We start from the raw sequence: 23,529 nt of genomic DNA, 5'->3' as shown, positions 1-23,529 counted from the left end.
GGTGCTGCCCAGTGCATAGCTAACTCAGGAGTGCGATCTCTACTGAAACTGGCGAGGTAGGGCCTTCATACACCTTCCCTGTGGTCTCGCCGGCCGCCTTCATAATCTGCTTCTCTTTTGACTTCGGCGATGTGCTTGTTCTGGCGATCTCCGACTGCCTGGTCACCTGAGTCTGCATCTGGCGACTTCGTCCTCAACCTGGCGATCGCCTATTCTAGTAAGCTGGAGATCGGAACACGCCAACTTAACTATCGGCGACTACACGTGCCTCCCGACTTCCTTCCCAACTGTCAACCTGGCGCCTTGTCAACACGCCTACACTGTAACAGGATGCCACGTCATCGCATCCGACCATCAGGGCGGTACACAAGCTAATACCTTACAGAAAGGGCCATTTAATACATACTAGTAAATGGTATGAATGAGAGGGACAAGACGAGCAACGACGGAAGAAGAGGCAAATGGGGCCCCAAATGTGTTGGGAAAAACGGGTAATTTTCCCACTAAAACAAAACCCTAACAGAGCTACCCGACAAATAATATTGAATAAATAAAGCGGAATAATAAAAGAGATAAAGAGGAAATAACACACCCGAAAATTGTTAACGGAGTTCGGCCTGTTTAGCCTAATCTCCGAGCACAGCAAAAACAACTCCCTTTTATTATTATGAGAGAAGATATTACAAATTGGGATATATAACAGTGAAGGAGGGGATGTTAATATATAACCCTCAAACCTCCCTCCCAAACAATGAACCCACCGATGTGGGACTTGGGATTAAGCCAAAATCAACAAATCTCCACCTTGGCTTAATTTCAAGTCCCACCTAAAACAAATCTTCTCAAAACATAACAAAAACAAAACTTTACAGTGCTTCAAATTTGCGCCTCTGGGCGCCAACTTCAAATGTGCAAAATATTAACCAAGTCTAAACAATGTTCAAACTTGGCCCTTGTAACCACCTTGGTGAGCATATCTGCAGGATTCTCCGTAGTGTGAATCTTCTGGAGAACAATCTCCTCTTCTTCGAGAATCTCACGCACAAAGTGATAACGAACATCAATGTGCTTCGTCCGTGCATGAAATACTTGATTCTTTGCTAAATGAATAGCACTCTGACTGTCAGAATATAACTCAAGTTGTTTCTGACCAACTCCCAAGTCTTTAAGCAACCCATGAAGCCAAATTGCTTCTTTCACAGCCTCTGTAATCGCCATATACTCTGCCTCTGTCATAGACAAAGCCACCGTAGACTGCAAGGTAGACTTCCAACTAACTGGCGCTTTTGCTAAAGTGAACAAATAGCCAGTTGTAGACCGTCGCTTATCCAAATCACCTGCATAATCAGAATCACAATATCCAACTATGCATTGACCAAGTGATTCATCTTGCTCAAATGCCAATCCAACATCTAAGGTATTTTGGAGGTACCGTAGAATCCATCTCACAGCTTGCCAATGACCCTTGCCCGGATCATGCATGTACCTGCTAACAACACTCACAGCCTGTGAAATATCTGGTCTTGTACACACCATTGCATACATCAAGCTTCCAACTGCATTTGCATATGGGACTTTCGCCATGTATTCTCGTTCTTCATCAGTCGTCGGAGATAAACGACTACTCAATTTCAAATGAGGAGCAAGTGGGGTACTTACAGGTTTTGTATCTTCGTGTATACCAAAACGTTGTAGTACCTTCTGCAAATACTGCTTCTGTGACAGCCAAAGTTTTCCCCTCTCTCTGTCCCTGTTTATCTCCATGCCGAGAATCTTCTTGGCTTCCCCCAAATCCTTCATCTCGAACTCTTTACTCAACTGAGCCTTTAACCTATCAATCTCAACTTAGCTCTTTGTTGCAATCAGCATATCATCAACATATAAGAGTAAGTAAATGTAGGAACCATCTTCAAGTCTGCGCAAATACACACATTGATCATATTTGCTTCTCTTGTACTTCTGATCCTTCATGAACTTATCAAATCGTTTGTACCACTGTCTCGGAGATTGTTTCAGTCCGTACAACGATTTGCTAAGTTTACAAACCCAATCTTCTTTACCATCAACCTTGTATCCTTCTAGTTGAGTCATATAGATTTCCTCATTCAAATCACCGTGTAGGAACGCGGTCTTTACATCAAGTTGAGCAAGCTCCAAATTCAACTGTGCTACCAAGGCCAACAAAATTCGAATGGAGGAATGTTTAACAACTGGAGAAAATACCTCATTATAATCAATTCCCTCCCTCTGAGCAAAGCCTTTAGCAACCAACCTTGCCTTGTAGCGAACATCTTCTTTATTAGGAAATCCTTCTTTCTTTGCAAATACCCATTTGCACCCAATTGCCTTCTTACCTTTCGGTAATTGTGCCAGCTTCCACGTCTTGTTCTTCTTCAAAGACTGCATCTCCTCTTCCATCGCACCTGCCCAATTACCACTCTCTGAACTCAGAATGGCTTCTGGGTAAGTGGATGGAATGTCATCAACAACTGGAAGTGCATAAGCAACCATATCCATGAAACGAGTAGGCTTCTGAATGTCTTGTCTCTGTCTTCTAACTGCAATTGACGCTGATTGTTGTTGAGATTCTTGGGTAGGAACCTCTTCCTCATCTGACTCTTCTTCTGCCATAGGAGAGTGACTTGTGGTATTTCGTGTTGGGATCACCACTGTCGGCTCAAACTCCACCTGCTTCCGGGCACACTCCACCTGTTGTGGAGTACTATCAGCTCCTTCTGGATTTACCTTCTTTAACATGGCAGATTCATCAAAGGTAACATCCCTGCTAATAATCGTCTTCTTTGCCTCTAGACACCACAAACGGTATCCCTTCACTCCAGGACTAAAGCCCATGAAAAGAGCTTTCTTTGCCCGTGGATCCAACTTTGATTCAATCACATGATAATATGCAATAGAACCAAAATATGCAAAGAATCATAATCAGTTGCAGGTTTTCCAGACCATACCTCTAACGGGGTTTTGCCATCTATAGCAGATGATGGCAAACGATTGACGAGATGTTGAACGTATGTCACAGCCTCAGCCCAAAACTCTCTGCCTAACTCAGCATTAGACAACATACAACGAACTTTCTCCACAAGTGTCTTGTTCATACGCTCCGAAACCCCATTCTGCTGTGGTGTTTTTCTAACAGTGAAGTGCCGAACTATGCCACAATCTTGGCATACCTTCAGGAACGGATCACTCTTGTATTCTCCTCCATTATCTGTTCGGAGAACCTTAATCTTCCTTCCTGTCTGGTTTTCAACTTGAGCTTTCCACTTAAGGAAAATTCCAAGCACATCATTTTTGTTCTTCATAGTAAACACCCAAACTCTCCTGGAAAAATCATCAACAAAAGTGACAAAATAATGCCTACCTCCGATTGATGGAGTCTTGGCAGGTCCCCACACATCTGAATGCACATAATCCAGAATACCCTTGGTATTGTGAATTGCAGTGCCAAACTTCACTCTTCGTTGCTTTCCCAGAACACAATGCTCACAAAATTCAAGTTTGCAAGCCTTCGTACCTTTCAACAATCCCTGCTTGGTAAGAATTTGCAAGGATTTCTCTCCAGCATGTCCCAACCTCATATGCCACAACTTCGTTGCCTCAGCATCCTTCTTAGAGCTAGAAGTTGCTGCCGCTACTGTCCCCACCACTGTACTACCTTGATAGTAATACAAATTGTTCTTCATCACGCCTTTCAACATCACCAGTGCTCCTGAAGTTGCTTTAAGAATTCCATCTCGCATCGTCACGACTAGGCCTTTAGATTCTAAAGCCCCCAATGAGATGAGATTCTTCTTCAACTTTGGCACGTAGCGTAGATCCCGCAAAATTCTAGTGGATCCATCATGATTCCGCAACTTGATTGAACCTATCCCGACTGTCTTACATGGATTATCATTACCCATGTAAACAACCCCGCCATCGAGTTCTTGAAAATCAAAGAACCATTCCCGAATGGGACACATATGATAGGTACAACCTGAATCCAATATCCACTCATCTGGATACGATGATGCTGAAAGCGAGACAATTAAAGAGATATCTGATTCCACATCACTTTTGCATTCTACAACATTTGCATCTTGCGGAACCTTCTCTTTCTTCTGCAGTTTTGGACAGTCTTTCTTCCAGTGTCCTTTCTCATGACAGAAAGCACACTCATCTTTGGCAACGGCTCGACCTTTAGACTTAGACATCCCTCTTCTCTCCTTTGTTTGGCTTTGCTGACGACCTCTTGCCACCAATGCTTCTTCTGATGTCGTTGATTTGGTTTTCATCTTATCCTGCTTTCTCAATTCATGACTATATAAAGCAGAACAAACAGCATCTAACGACACATTCTTCTTCCCGTGAAGGAGCGTAGTCTCCAAATGTTCAAATTCATCAGGAAGAGATGATAACAACATCAAAGCCAAATCCTCATCCTCAAACTTCATATCTAAATTCAACAGGTCTGCTACTAATTGATTAAACATAGTGATGTGTGCATTCATAGTAGTACCTTGTTGGTAGTCAAATCGGAACAACCTTTTCTTCATCAGGAGCTTGTTCTGACCACTCTTCTTCAGAAACTTGTCCTCCAATGCCTTCCACAGTTTGTGTGCAGAAGTCTCGTTTTTTACAGCGTACTTCTGCTCTCTGGACAGGCAGGATCGAATAGTTCCGCATGCCAACCGGTTGATGATGCTCCAATCTTTCTCCTCTACCTCTTTTGGTTTCACTCCTTCAATAGCAATATCAAGACCCTGCTGAAAAAGAGAGTCCAAGACCTCTCCTTGCCACATGCCAAAATGTCCAGTGTCATCAAATATTTCCACCGCCAATTTCAAGGTGGACACCGGGAACCTCGACCATGATGAAGAGGAGCCCGACACTCTGGATACATCCTTGGCTTCTTCTTCTTGATTTGCCATTACAAACTCAAAATATAATATTCAATATTACAAATAATTTCAAACAACCCAAGGCGAACCTTCGGCTCTGATACCACTTGTTGGGAAAAACGGGTAATTTTCCCACTAAAACAAAACCCTAACAGAGCTACCCGACAAATAATATTGAATAAATAAAGCAAAATAATAAAAGAGATAAAGAGGAAATAACACACCCGAAAATTGTTAACGGAGTTCGACCTGTTTAACCTAATCTCCGAGCACAGCAAAAACAACTCCCTTTTATTATTATGAGAGAAGATATTACAAATTGGGATATATAACAGTGAAGGAGGGGATGTTAATATATAACCCTCAAACCTCCTTCCCAAACAATGAACCCACCGATGTGGGACTTGGGATTAAGCCAAAATCAACAAAATGGAGGATCCCTACCGGATACAACACGTATGTTGATGAAGATGATGGAGGCAATGAGGATACATAACGATGAACGTGTTGAGGATTTCAGAAGAGCACAGGAGGAAACAAGGCTAAGGATGAAAGAAGCATTAAGAGGATAGGAGCAACTCCAAAGGTGAAATGAGGAGCTTTAGAGGCAGGTGGATGGTCGGATGTCAGGTACAGGTGATGGAGGAGGTGAAGCCATATTAGCAACCTTAAACCCTAAACCCTAAAAATCAAACATGACTTTAGATCCATACACCATTGAGCATAGGTAAAAGATGCTAACCTTTCTTTACACGTGATCCCCGACCACGCCTTTAGTTGAGCCATAGTAAAAATCTCAGAGCTATCAACTCTATCATTCTTAAAAATGATGAGATTCATTTGCTTTCAGATTTCCCCAACCACAACAATCCACACACTTCCCCGAATAATGTTAATCTAATTTGAAGCCCATCACAGTTTAAACTGCAAGAAATGGGATCTGGCATCCCGATGGTATACCATAACCTCCCCGATCCACTTACTACACATGCACAACCCTCCAAGTTACTTTACAATTGAAGAAAATATGACTTCCAGATTCCTTAACCTCCCCACACATAACACACAAGGTGTTTTCCAAAATTACTCTTTTTTCTCCAAGTTAACACAAGTCGGTAGCCTATCTCCCAAAACTTTCCATGCAGTTGTCATTGATGAGGTTAACACCTTAATGCTCCAAAATGCCTCATACAATGATCTAAATACTCCCCCTTTTGTCTTCTTAAGACAAATATAGACCGAGCTCACCGTGTAAACTAACCCTTCATCCGCCTTCCACAACCATTGATCCGTTGACCCCGTTGAAGGGACTTTGTTAACCAACCAAGACAACAAATGATTTTCTTCTTCCTCCTCCCAAGCAAACAAACCATGCCTCCAATACACTCTCTAATGCCAAATGTCATTAATCCAAGATCTCATTTGTGATAAATTTGTATTTGTATTGTTATCAATGGTAATAGAAAAAAGTCTCGTAAACTTTATTTCTGTAGCCTCACTGTGAAGCCACTTATCTTCCCAAAACTTTATTCGCTTCCCATCGCCTAGCCTCCAGGTGACATTATCCTCAAAGTTAAATCTCCATTCCTCCGACCTCCAAACTTTCTTTAAATCCTTCCACCAAAAAGACTCCTTAGGATTACTTTCCTCACTTCTTAGGTTTCTCACCATACTTTGATTCAAGAATCTCTTTCCACAATTCATCCTCCATAGGTTGAAGACGTCAAATCCACTTTCCAAGTAATGCTACATTAAATAACCTAATATATTTTATTCCTAGCTCACATTCATCTCTAGAATCACATACTTTTTCCCACGCCACCCAAACCGTTTGCATGAATTTGTTTGTTATATTGTGTAGGTGGTTCTATTGTTGTGGTAAATTGCTGCTCTTATCATGATAAGATTGATGATATCATGATAAGATTGATGATAGTGGTGACTATGCATGTTAAAAATATGTGGGAGTTTATTTTATTATATGTGTATAATTAATTTGTGTTAAAGAATTGATTTTAATAGATTAATTGTTTATTTAAATTTAAATTTAAATTTAAAAATTGATTTTAATCCTACTAGTGACCCCAATCGTATTAGTAACCTCAAACTAGTAATCCTAATATTACATAAATTTATTTAACATTTTTTCTTTAACAATATTATTAATATAAATAAATAATAATAATAAAAAATAAAATTATAACATAACAATAACATAATTATTCATAATAAAAAATTATATAATAATAATTATAAAAAAATTATTTAAATTTAATACAAAAGTAGTTTTTATTTATATATATTTTTTAAATTATAAATATTTAAATTATATATTTTTATCTAACAATTTCCAATTTTATATATATTGATAAATTTTCATCTAAATATTTTTATAATTATAAATATTATAATTTTATTTTAAATTGAAACACAACTATTTTCTCACAAAAATTCACATAATTTGTTTTTTTTTTTAAAATTAATTCCTACACAGAATAGAAAATAATATTTTAATTATAAATAACTAAAATACATAAATAAAGAAATCATATTTTTCTAAAATTATTTTAAATATAAGAGTAAATTTGTATACATTTAAATAATATTATTTTTATTACAACTTTCTATATTCCAATTTTTTAAGTAATTCATATTTTTTTTCAAAATAATTATTACTAAAAATAATTTACAAAATATTAATTAACTAAAATCTAAAAAAGATAACTCATATTATTTAAAAGATTTTAAAGATAAAAATAAATTTATAAACTTACAATTTATCTATTTTAAAAAATTAAAGATTTTACCATAACAATAAAATTTTTCACCAATTTCAATAAATGTACTCAAGAAACCTTAATCCACACAAACTTTTAGTCAAACATAAACATTAGTTAATTTACACTTTTCTTAAAATTTGAAAATCATAATTTTTTTTCTATAAATTGATTTCTGCGTGAATGAGCTCAGCCCATCTATTTTTATCTTACAATACCTCAATTTACTTTTATAGTTTGATTTTATTTTTCATTTTGAATCCAAACTCCTGAATTATTAAAAAAGGTAGATTCAAACTTGATGTAAGAAAAAAATCAATTTTGATGAGTTTCTAAGTTTTGTTATGGATTGTGTTTTGCAGAGCTTAACACAACTGGTGCATTGCGTACTGGTTTAGTTGTTAAGGAGAAGAAGTAGAGAACAGCATCCATAAAGCCAAAACACGCACTTGACATTGCAAAGTAGCCACCACCATCCACTTACGACGACGTTCGAAAGAATGAGAGTGGTTGTATTAACCATTATTTCTAACCTAGACATGTTTGAAGGCCAAGGTAGGTTTTTGTCCATTTCTCTGATCACAATTGGAAGGTTCCACGAAGCTTCATCTTGTCACCACCACCATGCCACCACGGCCTTTCTCCCCAACCGTACACCACTTCAGCTTTCACGTTTTCAAATTAAAATAAATTAAATTACAATTCACGCCGTCCAATTCCACCTACGGTGAGTCATGCCATTCAACAACCAACGAAACGGTTGGTTCCTTTTTTTAGTGGAAAAATCATCTAAGAGATTAAGACTACGAATTGATTAATTATATTATTAATTATGTTTATGACCACAATTAAGCCACATAGGAGTCTCTGCTGGATACTGTTTCTTCATGACCTAATCAATTAGGTGAATATAATTAATTGCACATAAAACATTTTATGGTGACCACAAGCCAACAATATTATTTCCATTCTGTAACATCACTACTCACAACTGCCATTTTCGCTATCCATCTCTCATCTACCTAATTTCAATTCATTTGTACTTTTTTTTAATTCATAATTCAATTGTATTTTATAGATTCCAGTTATTAATTTTGTTTCCTCTTAGTTATTTTTAAAGAAATGAACCTTAAAGAAAGTTCATAATGCATGCATGAATCTCAGTGATATTCAAGTTTAATGATACGATTGTTGAAGCAGAAGTTATTTGTTGTTTTCTTAAATGACGCTAGATAAAACAAATAATTGATCACCAAACATAAGACAAATTACAGTTTATTTTATTTTAAGTTATACTTTTAGGAAGTTATATTTTAAAAATCACACACACAAATGCGAACTCCCCAAATAAATATTCATCTTATGATGTCAACTTTTTAAAATCTTGTAATTAACTTTGTCGGTCGATGATGACATATTTGAAAAAAACAATATATATAAAAGATGGAAAACAATGAAATATTTTGAGAATGTAACAGCTTCAGTCCAGAAGATTTTCATCTAATATGCTTCTAGATGTGTTTCCAAAGAGGACTATAACAATTTAAATATCAGAAAATAATGTAATTATGATTGGCCATAATTAAGGAAAAAGAAAAGAAAACGTAGATACAAGTATTTTTCTTATGTATGCATACGTAAGTAGATACGAATATTATCGCATATTATTTTTCAACGATATTGTATTTTAATGGCTCGTGGTGTCTTTTAGTTAATAATTTTTTTTATCCGCATCCATCTAAGAATAAATTACTTTATCTTACCCCAAAAGGGTAATAATAATAGCCTTTCCTTTGCCGGTTTTATATAATAATGTATGAGAACTATAATAACATTACAAAGGTTAATATGTTTATAGTATAAAATGTTGGGTATGTGCAAATTTCTGATGACATTTTTTCTGAATTTTCTGAATGATTATTGTTTTGTAATATTGCATCAGGAATATCCTTGTAAAGTGAATTGGCTCAGTATTATTTGTTTGATTGATTTAGATTGAAAAAGAAAGGATGGTGAATTAGGTGATGAAGACACATCATGGACATTAAGGTTGTTCTTGAAAGGGTGACACGTGGATTTGTACATAGTGTCTGATTTTGAGGAGGAACTAGTTTACAATAAGTGAAGACAACGTTAGTTACTGTTAAAGAAGATTTTGGCAACAGCGTTTTGGTGAAATAAAAGATACGAAATGTTGTGGTGTTGTTGAAACTGAGAATGAAGAGGAAGGTGAGTCATGAGTGAGGTCCTAATTATGACTCACCCTTCATTGTGACACCAAGGACAATGTCGGTTTCTTCAACATTATTCATGGCCCATCATTTTTTTCTCTGCATCATCAAATGTTAACACATACATCATGGATCATGGATCATGGATCATGTGTCATTGGAATGATAATAATAATAGTCTTAGGTTTGGAATGTTGTGGATGAAGAGGTCAAGGAGTTTAGAAGTAGAAGGTGGAGTGAATATTTTACTTAATTTATTATTTAAATATTTATCTTAATTTAGTTGAATCGAGTTAAGCCTAGCAATCATGGGACAAGATTTGATTTGGTGGGTCCAATCCAAGTCATCGACACGTGGCGCAGTGTTGGCGTTTGAGTTCGCACGCGATAGTGGGGCTCTGCTCTGTTACATGTCTCTTATTCAATGTCTCTCTTGTTTTCCAAATGAATAATTAAACTTAATGCGTGGGTTTTCAAGAATTTGGCTAAAACTATGTTAAAACTATGATGGTTAGTTCAAAATTTAATAATGGAGATTGTGTGAATATTTTTCCAAGGTAACACGTTTTTCCATAACAACCCAAAAGTCTGAATTCTTAAAATGTACTTTCATTGATTGATCTTAAAATTATTTCATCTAACTTTGGTTGCAATTTGATCTTACACTAAAATTTGCCCAACTTGGTTTGACTTGTCCTAATCTTTGAGTTGAAAAAGAAAAACTTGTGAGTTGAAAAAGGACAATGGATTGTTTCAATTCTTGACTTTTAGAGGCAGATAAGAATATGAATTAAAATCCCTAATTTTGTGTCTGAATTTTCAACTATTTTGACGACGCAAGTGTTGTAGGTACAAACTGGGTTGTGTTCGATATGAAGATGTCAATTACGTAGACGAAGGGGGAAGAGGAAAACCTTATAAGTTCCACAAATATGAGAAATGAATATAAAATGCCTTTTAAATAGATTAAAAATAAAATAAAATAAAATAAAATAATCTCTGTCTTAATGTGCAGCATCATTCATACAGTGTCTTTCCATGCAGTCTTGTATCGTATCCAACGTACAGAAAACTCATTATGCCACATTACACAATAATGGTAAAAAGTACTTCCCATTCCGAATAACACATTTTAAAAAACATTTCGGGTAAGGTATCACAGAAAACAAAAGTGTTATTATGATAATATTTTCACCATTTTAAATATATTAAATTACAGAAAAGAGATAAATTCGGATAACAAAGAAGTGGGTAAGGGGTATTTTTGAATAATATAAAACATATTTTAGATTAAGCATTTTGAAAGAGTAAAATATCTTTCAAAACAACCATTCGAAATAATGATAAAAAATTTCCTGAAAACATGAAAAATTATGTAAAATGAACACTATTTACCTAATTTTAGACACGACATTCCCGAAAAAGAAATCCAGATATGTAAACTGAATCCTAGACACTTTAAAAAGGAGAAGGGGAAATGAAAATTTGAAAAAATATGAATGTGCAGGAAGTAAAGTGTGTGTGGAGAAAGAAGAAGCCTTTTTTTTTTATTAAGCTCTTTATTATGCTATTTCACCTTTACACTACTGGGCCACAAATTGGTTTTGTTGAGTATTTGCACCATGTCAAGACTGTTTCTTCCTGCACCTCCATATCTTCTTCTGCCACCTCCATACACAACTTGAAAATACATTTTTATCCTTCTTGTGTCACTCCCATAGATTAGTTTTCGGATTATGTAATCCGGAAACTTATTTGAAAAAAGACTTCCGGATTACATAATCCGGAAATTAAATAAGACTTCCAGATTATGTAATCCAAAGAGTAATCATTGATCTGAAAAATGACTTCCGGATTATGTAATCCGCAAACTAATTACACATTTGAAAAATGACTTCCAGATTACGTAATCCAGAATATTTTAAAAGGGTATTTTTGGAAATTTAAAAACTTATGGAGGTGAGAGAAGAAGGTATGGAGGTGCAGGAAGAAAGAGTCCCATGTCAATAATGGTGTATAAGATATGGGGAATTACTTTCTGCACCTCCATATTTAACCTGTACCTTACAATTAGGTGAAATGACCAAATTATTCCTTCTGCTCCTCCCTATTGCACTTGTCATTGCTTTCACCACTGCCGTCATCATCAGAGGAGCTCACACTTAAGGAGAAAAAATAAAATAAAATTAGAAATAAACTTTTCAGAATATATATGAAATGTATTATGGAAAGCTCTCTTAGAACACATAAGTGTGTTATGGAAAACTTATTCCAGAAAAAAGAATTCTAGAAAGTATTATATATGTCATAAAATTTATTTTAAAAATATTTTTTGTATTTTCAAGAATGTATTTCATGAATTTCGGAAAATTTTTAAAAGCAGAGATAATCGGAAGTTACTTTAAATAAGGGCAAAATAGTCTTTTCGAAATCTGTGGGGGTGCAGGTTCAAATTGAGGGGGTATAGCTAGCAATCCCCTAAGATAACTTATGATACAAATACAACACTTGAAAGCCCAATGCAAGTTCGGGAGGAGACTGTTTCTTCCTGCACCTCCATATCTTCTTCTGGCACCTCCATACACAACATGAAAATACATTTTTATCTTTCTTGTGCCACCCCCATAGAATAACTTTCGGATTATGTAATCCAGAAACGCATTTGAAAAAAGACTTCCGGATTATGTAATCCAGAATATTACAGAAGGACATTTTTAGAAATACGAGAATCTATAGAGGTGAGAGAAGAAGGTATGGAGGTACAGGAAGAAGCAGCCTCGGGAGGATGAGTTTGCTTAAATGTCTTCCTGCACCCCATCATATTTGAAGAAAATTGTTTTACCCATTTTAAAAATAAGTTTTGGATTGCTCTTTCCAAAATATTTCCATAACATATTTTCCAAACACATTTTATTAATTCTGGAAGTACTATTTTTGAAATAAAAAAAATGTATTCTAGAAGAATATTTTGGAATGATTTTTTATCTTACCGATTTTGGAATGATTTTGTATTCTAAAAACATCTTTTCTTACGGAATTTCTATTCTTAAATCACTTTTTTTCTTATGAAATTTCTATTCTAGAATTAAATAAAACTGTGAAAAAGAATAATTTCGATATTTCAAAGAATATAGGGATGCAGGAAGAAAAAGGAAAAAAAATGTAGGGTGCAAGAAAAAACTTCTTATTTTCATTTTGTCAGTAATCAAGAAAGCAACTACACAGAATTGTGTTAGCCTGGTTCCAGAGCACGTTCATGCGATTGAGTAAAATTTTACAGCATAAAATATATTTTCCCAAAGTATCTTGAAATTTGGTTTTAATTTTCTAAAAATTATATGTTATCTAATAAAAATCCATGCGTTTAAGTTAAGCGAGGATTTAAAATCACAATAATTTTAATAAATATTAAAACTAAATTTGTATTAAATTTTTACAAGGACTACACTTGAATCTGAAAATATTTTAGAGCAAAAATATATTTTATCCTAATTTGGATTGACATGTGAGTTATAAACAAATAAATGATAAACTAATTAAAAGTTAAAATTTGAAGTCTAGTTTAAGGTGCATAAGTAGAGGTTAACTAGTTGAACTGAGTCAATAATTAGAAATTTAGATTTAATTTGTGTAAAAAAAAATAGGTGGCTAAAGTTTGAGTCATTTAATTAAACAATCATAAAAGAACTTAGGTTTCACTTATTAAAAAAAAAGTAAAGCTTGAAACTTTACTTGTTGAGCTTGTTTATAATTTAAATTTTTATTTTAAAAAAGTTATAATACTAGATAATAATAATTTTCAAATAGAAATGTATGCTAATTATACATTTGTGGAATGATGTTGTGAATTACATATGGACACAGGAAGAATATATATATTAGAAGTAATTTAAAAAAAAAAACTCATTTCTATTATTGATTTTCTTTTAATTTAACAATTCTACCATTAAAAGAACTAGATTTTAATAGCTTCCAACAATTCCTTACAACAAATAGGTATTTAAAATTTGGCGTCTGAATACAAAGTATATATACGTGTAATAGTTTTTAAGACTATTCAAAGTGAGTATTAAATATTTTATTCTTTCTAACACCATTCCAACAATCATGAAAATCTTTATTTTAGAAAAAGTGCAAATTATATATGATAATCAAAAGTGAAGGGTCACTATATAATCTCTGCTTATGAGTACTTGATCCACTTAACATCGATGAAAATTTTGACCATAGCTTAAAATTTGAACATGAATTAAATATGAATCATTTTAATCAGATTTGGACTTAGTTTACAAAAGCTTGTACAAAACTAGGGTTAAACTACTTTTAACAGGTTGAATTAAATGAGTTTTCTTGTTCTAACCTGTTAGTAACATCAGGCTTACATTTGTCTTAAATATTTTTTTTTTAATTTTAATCACAATTTATGTTTGAAGTTTTTTAACCTAATTTCATTATAACCCATAGACCCATATAGTCTTAGCGATAAAAAAAACAATACTCACCTGTATAGGCTTTTTTTTCTGGAGTCTCATTTTAAAAGTTAAAATGTACTTTTTTTTTTTATTCAAATTCATTATATAACTTGCTATTTACATTAAGCTCATGTATACTTGATGAAACATATACAGAGTTAGTATTTTAAATTGTTAGTAATAAAATCTATTCCATTCACTTATGGCCAATCCTAGCTTGCAAAAACCTGAAAAAAGATGTAACATATTTATGTGACTGTGCTCTCAATACAAGATATTAATGGAAAAAACGCACGCGTAGCAACACACATAATCACGAATCAACTGTTAAAAATAAACAATACAGAATTTAATGTGGTTCGGTTGCCAACTGCAAGACTGCTGTAAGTTTTCGATGAGATTCTTAATTTGAATAATGTCTTAAAAAAATGAATAATTTATCAGAAAACTAAAATTTGAATACAGTGTGAATTCTCGATTTTAATATTGAAATTTTTCGATATTTAGTAAAAAATAGGAACCTTTCATCATTTACGTTTTTTGACATCCACGACAACTATTAGATTTTATTTCTGTCCAGTTGCACACCAATTACAAATATAATGATATCTAAAAAATATAAATTATAAAGAAACACAATGATTAAACTTACTAGATATGATATCTAGTGAGTCCAACACCATTGGTCGTAACATTCTGTAACATTCTTACAAATAAAAGGTAAAAAAATTGGAAAGACAAAGGCATTATTTTCAAAAAGAAACTTGGAATGGAGGGTAAGAAAGACGTCAAGAAGATAATTTTTTCATTTGCTTAAACTTCCAACTATTTGCTCTAACTTCCAACCACTAGTACAGTAGGTTTGACATTGGCTGCAACTCTGCAGTTGAATTCAACAAAATGAATTACATTATCTGAAATCAAATTATGCAAAACCAATGAACTATGTTGGTGGTGTGGGCAGATTCTCCCATTTCCATAATCATAACACTCCTTCTCCTCTTCTTCCTCTTACGCTTTGCTCTCCTTTTCCTGTTTCTCCTCCTCCTCTTCCTTCTCTGTGCCAACCTCGTTCACCTCATCTTCCATTGATTCTCGTTCTAAACGGTAAGCTCCACTTTCTCAATCCACTTCTCATTTATTTATTATTTTGGTTCTTGCATAATATGCTACGCTGTTTGGGGCACCTGTGCGTACCCCTTGTACGTAGCTTCTTTTGATTTGTCCTCAAACCTTAATTACTCCCGCATAATGATTCATACCAAACACTAACAAAATATTTTTGCCCCGTCATGTACGGCTACACATGTACCTGAGACCGTGTTACGCCACGTGCCCTGTCCACTTCTATTTATACATACCCATACAATTTCCAAGTCGCCCACCCTTCTCGATGCGGGACTCCAAAATAACTTAATTTGTTACCTCTTCCTCTGCAATTATTGATTTTCCTGTTCTGTGTTCGGGTGGGGGTGGTAGGTTAAGGTTACTATCACGCAGGTGTTAGTTAAGAAACAAAATTAATTATCACGCACGTTCCATCACTTCTTCTATGAAAGGTTATTTTTAATTGTCTCTCTTTCCTGTCTCCTTGAATTTGGGGTAAAATTAATTTCAGGAGTTAAGTTCTGAGCTTAATGGATACCATCTTTCTGGATTGATCGGATTCCTGTTTTGCTGTCTGTTATTTTAAAAAACTGTTTCTAATTAGAGTACAGGAATTTCTTATACTTTGCAGGAGGCACTGCTTCATATTTCACACTTCACATTACTACTGATGATGATGGGGAACTTCACGGGTGTTCTTTTTATGGACAGTAGAGGGTTGAAGTTTTAAACCACATGGCCTTTCCAAAACATGCTTTTGTACAAGTTAAAAGTGTTTTTTACAACTTCTTTAGAATTACTTTTAACTTTGTATCCAAACAGATTAAATACTAGATTTGGTTAGAACTATTTGTTGTGCTTGCTTACAGTTACAAGTGTCTTTTATAAGTAGGTTCAGGATGGTGTTGATAAAGTTTGGAGCAACCTATTGAATTTCGGGTTGAAAAGGAACAAGTAATCTATGTATAAAGGAATTTAACTCTTCAAAGGTTTCATGTTGTTACTTGTTGGGTCCTTCAAGTATAATAAGAAAGAAAATGTTAATTTTACAATTGCATCATAAAACACATCACTATGATGTAGTAGCACAATGTAATTTCAGAATCTCTCCAAGTTGTATAATATATCAGCACTCAACTAAGAAAGAGTTGTATATTGTCTGCATGGGTGTTTGTAACGATAACTTTACTGCACTCTGAAATTATCCTTCCACTGCTCCTATACCCAAAGAGCCATATGCAACTTGGTAGAACATACCTGCTGTGATACATGTGCATGTTGCCTTATGCAAAGGATAATACCTCAGATCATTGATGCATAAGAAAGTGCCTGAGTAAAAAAGATGAAATCATATCTATTTAAAAAACCACATTTTTCTGGTCTTACTTTAGCATCTACTGACCTTGTATGTTCAATAGGAGAAAAGAATAAAAAAAGGTTAAATTAACCATTTTACAAGTTAAAAATTAGTTTATCTACCATTTAATTTATAAAAAAAATATTTTATATAATTTATTTAAGTTTAATAATCTTAACTTATATATAAATTAATTTTAATTTATTTTTTCTGCTTATTTTTTCCTTCAAAATTATTATGGAGAATCCAAACTCATCATATGCTATACATTCATATACATCTCAATTTGACATATACTTTTCGTTATATTAATGTATGGAATTGTGGTTTAAGGTTTTGGACAACTATCACTTTATTGTGTTAACAAACTTTTATATAAAAGGGAAGCAACTAGTATTTATTGTAAAACCAGTTTTTTAGTCTTCTCTCCACTTTCGCTACTCCTCCCTTTCATCCAATTTTTGAGAAAATGAATGATTCTAATTTTCTTCTATTGAGGCAACAAGTTGAACTAATGATTAAGGTGCATACACTTTAACTCTTTGTTGCAAACTTGTGATTTTTATCTGGTTTCTCACCGAAGAAAATCATCTAGTAGGAAGCAAAAATCCGGCATATATATTGAAGTTGGGAATCATATCTTTTTGTTGTGGCTTCAATCAAGAAGCTTTATCCAACATCAAGAAATTAATTCTTCCAGTTATAACTATATTTTCAACTCGCAAATTATATTAACATTTCTTACATGAACCCACGTCTATACTCTCGGAACTCATTCCTACACATTCACTTTTATACCCAACAAATAATTGTTCTTCTAACATTATTTTAAGAAAATAAACATAAAAGCAAAAAATAAAAAGAAAACTTGGGGACCAGTCAATTATAGGTAAATGTTCTTAAATAATTTGTGCGTAGTTCGATACCTTCATCTACTGGTCGCTATCATGGTAACCATAATTTTCTACGCTCTTTCCTGTATATCCACTATTGTGTAAGCAGAAGTGTCTTATCAATAGTTGAGAACATTCTTGCCCAAGGATAAAGAATAAAAGTAATGGGTATTGCAAGGCAAAAAATTAGCTTTTTTTACTGCATATTACAATTGCTCTCTTCATTTAAACATGCAATGAAAATGTGTTTGCTCACATTTCTTTGTCAATGCCTAGTTTCAAGTATTTGATTGTAATTGCAGCTTTGTGTATATGGTTATGTTGGAGATATTAGAGCCTTTCATTGTATATAAGTGGGTGCAAACCTCAACCCTATGAGCCGGTTTTATGGGGTTGAGTTAGGCTTAAAGCCCACTTCGTAATAGGTTATATAAATGGGTTTTGATGTTTTGACTTAACCCATTGACAGTATCCACCAAAAGATATATATGTATGCACTCTTTTAAAATCAAAGTGTTTGACGTGATTTTTGAACCTTAATTACATGTTTATTGAGCGTGTGTCAAAGATGCACTATCTATCAACAAATTTTTCATTATAAAATAGAAAATAAATAAACAAAAAATAAAAGGAAAAGGTAAAAGATATGAGAATGAATATCTCTTCTATTATTTCTTGGAATCAAAACAAATAGTCTGAATATATACAAGCAATACACTCATTTTAAGTATAAAGAGAGAAAAAATCAATCAATAAATACTCAAATCATAATAGATAAAGACAAAATAAAAGTTATTCACTTTTACAAAGATAAACAACTATAAGAACTATAAAAGACACAATTAATATTAGCATCCTTCTATAACTCTTGTATCCATATCTTTTAATACCCCACAAGCTGGGGAGCAAATATTGATGAGACATAGCTTGGAACAAATACTCTTGAAAGATTGAGGACTTAACTATTTCTATGGTGAAAATGAGAAGCAAATGGATGAGACCCTTTTTTAATTTTTCTAACAGCATGACAAACTATTTCTATATGTTCCGTACGCTCTCGTGAAACACTGGATTTACTGCAATGTATCTTGCTAAGTCATTGTCATAGTATAAAAGAGATGGTTGCTCAAAAGGAACTTTGAAATCTTGAAGAACATAAGTTAACCATTGAATTTCACATGTAACAGTGGCCATTGTCCAGCATTCAGCTTCACAAGAACTCTTTGATATTGTTCATTGCTTCTTTGATTTCCAAGATATGAGAGAATTCCCAAGATACACACTAAAACCAGTCACTGATTGTCTTGAATCACTGCATGTGTCCCAATCACTATCACAAAAGGCTTTGAGATGAGCAGAAATGTTGGAAGAGAAAAATAAACCAAGACTTTGAGCTCCTTTAATATCTCTGAGAATTATAATCGCTACAATATAGTGAGAAATTGTAGGCTTAGCAAGAAACTGAGTAAGTTGTTGCACATAAAATGTTATGTCAGGTCGGTTATTAGTGAGATACATAAGCCTTCCAATCAATCTTTTATAGGCTTGAACATCTGTGAAAGGAGGAACACTTCCAGTAGAAGAGAATTTTTCATGATTATCAATAGGAGTGGGTGCAGGTTTGCAGGATAAAAGATTTGCATCTGTTAACAATTCCAATGCATATTTCCTTTGATTCACCATTATTCCTTTTTTACTTCTTGCTACTTCTACACCAAGAAAATATCTTAAAACCCCAAGATCATCAATCTTGAATGTCTAATTCAAGGCTTGTTTAATTCGAGCAATCTCTTCTTTATCATTTCCTTCGGAAGAATGAATGAACAAGGAATGATCATTCATAGATTGAGTATATCCCATAGAAAGCAAAAAGAATGACAGTTTGACAAACCACACTCTGTTGGCTTGCTTAAAGTCATATAAAGCCTTTTTTAGTTTACAAACTTTTACTGGTGGAATAGAAGTCAATCCAAGAAGAGCAACCATGTATAAATATTCTTTCAAATCTCCATGTAAAAAGGCATTGTTTATGTCTAATTGTTTCAATTCCCAATTATAGATAGAAGCTAGAGAAAGAAGCAACCTTATGGTGGTCATCTTTGCTACTAGAGAGAAAGTATCAAGGTAGTCAAATGCCTTCTGTTTATGTGTATCCCTTTGCCACTAACCTTGCTTTATACCTTTCAATTATCCCATCAACCTTATATTTTATTTTGAATACCCATTTGCAACCTATGATAACTTTGTCCTTAGGCAGAAGAACACTCTCCCAAGTTTGATTTGACTCTAAAGCAAATATCTAACATTGTATAGTTTTTCTCCAACAATCATGTTTCACAACTTCAGAATAAGTGTTTGACTCACCATGTGAAGAAAGAGACATAACAAAAGATTTGTAAGAAGGTGATAATTTGTTATAAGACAAAAGAAGAATTCAAATGATATTTAACTCTTGAAGATGTATTGGAAACATTAAGATTACAATGATAATCCTTTAAATACCCAGGTGGTCTTTTTATTCTTGTACTCATTCGGACAGATTGATCTAATTCAAAATTTTGTTATATGTCATGATCTTCATTGAGGTTTTGATCTATATAGGAGCAAACATCTTATGGAACCTCAATGTCTGACTCAGTTATTATCACTGTTATTTTCAGCATTATCACAAGGTGCAAGAATGGCTTGTGATGGCTGACTTAAGACAGGTTGATCTTCAATAAACAAAATTTGATCATAAATGTTAGGACTGTTAGTTTCCTTGCTAGTATCTTGAACCCTTTGATATGGAAAAAACATTTTCATAAAAGACAACATCTCTAGACACAATTTTTTTTCTAGATTGAATACTCAACAAAAGACATCCTCTTGTCCCCCTTTTAGAACCAAGAAAATCACATTTTGATGCCCTTGGATCAAATTTCTTTCTACTGGTTGACAAAGTACTAGCATAACACAAAAATCCAAACACCTTTAATACCTTAACATCAGCCTGCAGTTTTGTAAAACATTTCATGAGGAGAAGAATAATTTAAAACAAGTGTTGAAAGCATGTTTATAATATGCGCAACATGTAAACAAGTTGTATCATGAGAGCTCTTGCTACATTTAATATATAACCATGTTTTCTTTCAAATATGTTATTTTGTTGTGGAGTATTGACACATGATGTTTGATGCACTATTCCTATGTTAACAAATAAATTAGTCAATGAAAAATTCAGTCTCATTATCACTTCTTATTATTTTTATTGCTGTCTCAAATTGTGTTTGAACAAAAACAACAAAAATTTCCAAAATCTTGACAACTTCAAATTTTTGTTTAAAAAAAAAATCCACGTGTACCTCCAATAATCATCAACTATGGTCAAGTAATATTTTATTTATGACCATGAATTGATGGTATTGAGTATGGTCCTCATACATTTACATGAATCAATTCAAAATATTTTTTAGATTTAGATATACTAATATAAAATGGAAGGAATAACAGAGACTTGACTATAAACATTAAACATTGGTAGGCACTGGATTTGGGCTTGTTGTAAAAGAGCTAACAATGTTTGATACTGCTAAGGAGTAAAACCAATTTGTTGAGACTCCACTTTTGACTTTGAACCTTCATGATTCTGCTCATTATTATTAAAATTTGTATTATGAAAAACTGCATTAGTATGACTTTGATCATGGTTATGATTTTTAAACTTCAAATGAGGTGGAAAGTCATGTTTTTTATAGCATGTATCAATGGTATGCCTTGTCTTTTCACAATGACTACAAACTTTGGAAGTATATCCTCTTCCATAGCTTCCTCTTCTGTATCCACCACCTCCGCCATAGATTGTAGCATTGTTTTTATAACCTCCTTTGCTAGTAGCAATCATTGCCTTGGATTGATCACAAAGATCTTATCATCAACTTCACCCATGGAATAAATGTAGCAACCAGAGCTCTGATATCATATTATAAAATAGAGCAAAGATGAACAAAAGAGAACATATATGAACAAAATAGTAAAAGGAAGACAAAGGATATAAAAATAAATATCTCTTCTACTATTCCCTGGAATCAAAACAAATAGTCTGAAAATATACAAAGCAGTACACTCATTTTAAGTCTAGCTAAAGAGAGAAATAATCAATCAATAAATACTACAGACAAAGACAAAATAAAGATTATTCACCTAGAAGAAACAACTAAAAATTAGAAAAGACACAATTAAGATTAGCATCCTTTTATAACTTTTTGTATTCATATCCTTTAATAGTTTTTATATATTGATAAGACTGGAAGTCGTTCTTGTTAGATATAAAGCTGAAATGGATGAATTTTTTTGTTGACACTTTTAAAGGTGATGTTAGCATCCTTCATGTGTTTATTGAGAGGCCCCCTAAACCCTTATTGAATGAAGGCAAATTGAAATGACTGTAGGGTTGTACCTTTTGCCTAGTCTTCCTTGCATATGTTTTTTTTTTCTTCTTTGCATGTAGTGAGTTCAAAGATGATGCATCAAGAATGGAGCTAACTTGGTATCCAAAACGGGGGGGAGCAGTGACATTAATTAACCTTTAACGAAAGCTCACATGCCATTGTCCCCACCCCTATGCAATTATGAACTCCAATTCCATTGTCACCTGACACTTATCTTTTGGCCACACACGCCACTATATATATATATTCCAGCTTTGCATGTAAGAACTTCCAAAAAGCTTGTTCTGGTTATTACTGTTTGTTCCTCTGAGCATGGGTAAAACATGTACAACTTGTTCTTGGGGACTGTGGATGGGAGGGCTCGGAGTACTGGTGCCTGTGATGAGGAAAATACAAACCTCTTTCTCACGTTCAAAAGGGGTGAAGCAGGGCCATTTTGTGGTGATTGCAACTCAAGGGTGGAAGCCAGAGAGATTCTTTATTGAATTGGGGTATTTGGATCACCCTGACTTTGTGAAGTTGTTAAAGCAAGCTGAAGAAGAGTTCGGGTTCTCTCAGGTGGGAGCACTTGCAATTCCATGCGAACCTGATGAACTTAAGAGAATCATTGGAAGGGAAAAGAATAGGAATTGCATGAGACTTGCCTTCTAATTTTCTGTTCCTGTTAGTTACTTTCTTTGTAATAATGTTGTGGCCATATATATATATTTGAAATGCAGTTTGAAGTTTGCTAATGAAAAAACACAATTTCTCATGCACAAAACTCAAACAAATATTTGTCTCATTGAATTAAATATTAGTTATGTTTAACGTAATTTTTATTCATCGGATTACTTTTGTTTTTATCTTCTGTTTTACTGACAGTTTCTCTTCAATTTCTTGTCTGTTTTTAAAATTTGTACAGAAAGACAGTGCAAACATTTGTCAGATTTATGTTTGTTAGTCAAACTTGTGGCACAAGAAGGCCATATTACCATCTGGTTCTCTTATCAGTGTTGTCTCGTTGGGAATGGACATTTTTTTTTTCAATAAAGCAAACTATTTTGACCATGGAGTACCTACTGAATTACACGAATATTTCACAAACGAGTTTTTATATGATATACAAGGAAGGACATCAATCTAGGAAAAAAATAACGTACGCAGATTAGCATGGATATTGCCCCGTTCCTAATAATTTCGTTGTAACATTTTTAAATTTAGCCTTGGCTTTGACTAACTTCTAGTTTTGATTATTTGCATGACTTCACTGAGAATACAGATTAAACTAAAATGATTTCTGTGCAACGATAAGATTACACATATAGCTAATATTGCTTATTAGAGCCTCCAAATTTGCTTGTATTTCCTCTCTTTTATAAGAA

At 33.7% G+C, this 23,529-nt stretch overlaps 2 protein-coding genes and 1 long non-coding RNA gene across 3 annotated transcripts; 2 read left to right on the top strand and 1 right to left on the bottom strand.

Annotated features, from left to right (window-relative positions):
• Positions 1-15,296: 15,296 nt before the first annotated feature.
• On the top strand, positions 15,297-16,353 carry LOC137816205 (uncharacterized). The gene is made up of 2 exons (XR_011081783.1): positions 15,297-15,485; positions 16,117-16,353. It is a non-coding gene; the product is annotated as an uncharacterized lncRNA (long non-coding RNA).
• A 2,615-nt stretch (positions 16,354-18,968) lies between these two features.
• LOC137816075 (uncharacterized mitochondrial protein AtMg00810-like) lies at positions 18,969-19,418 on the bottom strand. Its single transcript, XM_068619172.1, has one exon. It carries the CDS (start codon positions 19,416-19,418, stop codon positions 18,969-18,971), a length of 450 nt encoding a protein of 149 aa, XP_068475273.1.
• A 3,059-nt stretch (positions 19,419-22,477) lies between these two features.
• On the top strand, positions 22,478-22,816 carry LOC137816074 (auxin-induced protein X10A-like). Its single transcript, XM_068619171.1, has one exon. It carries the CDS (start codon positions 22,478-22,480, stop codon positions 22,814-22,816), a length of 339 nt encoding a protein of 112 aa, XP_068475272.1.
• The last annotated feature ends 713 nt before the right edge of the window (positions 22,817-23,529 follow it).

This window comes from Phaseolus vulgaris, chromosome 1, assembly GCF_000499845.2.
Source record: "Phaseolus vulgaris cultivar G19833 chromosome 1, P. vulgaris v2.0, whole genome shotgun sequence".
NCBI lineage: Eukaryota > Viridiplantae > Streptophyta > Magnoliopsida > Fabales > Fabaceae > Phaseolus > Phaseolus vulgaris.
The sequence above is the reverse complement of the archived record's forward strand: the minus strand, read 5'-3'. Positions and strand labels throughout refer to the sequence as shown.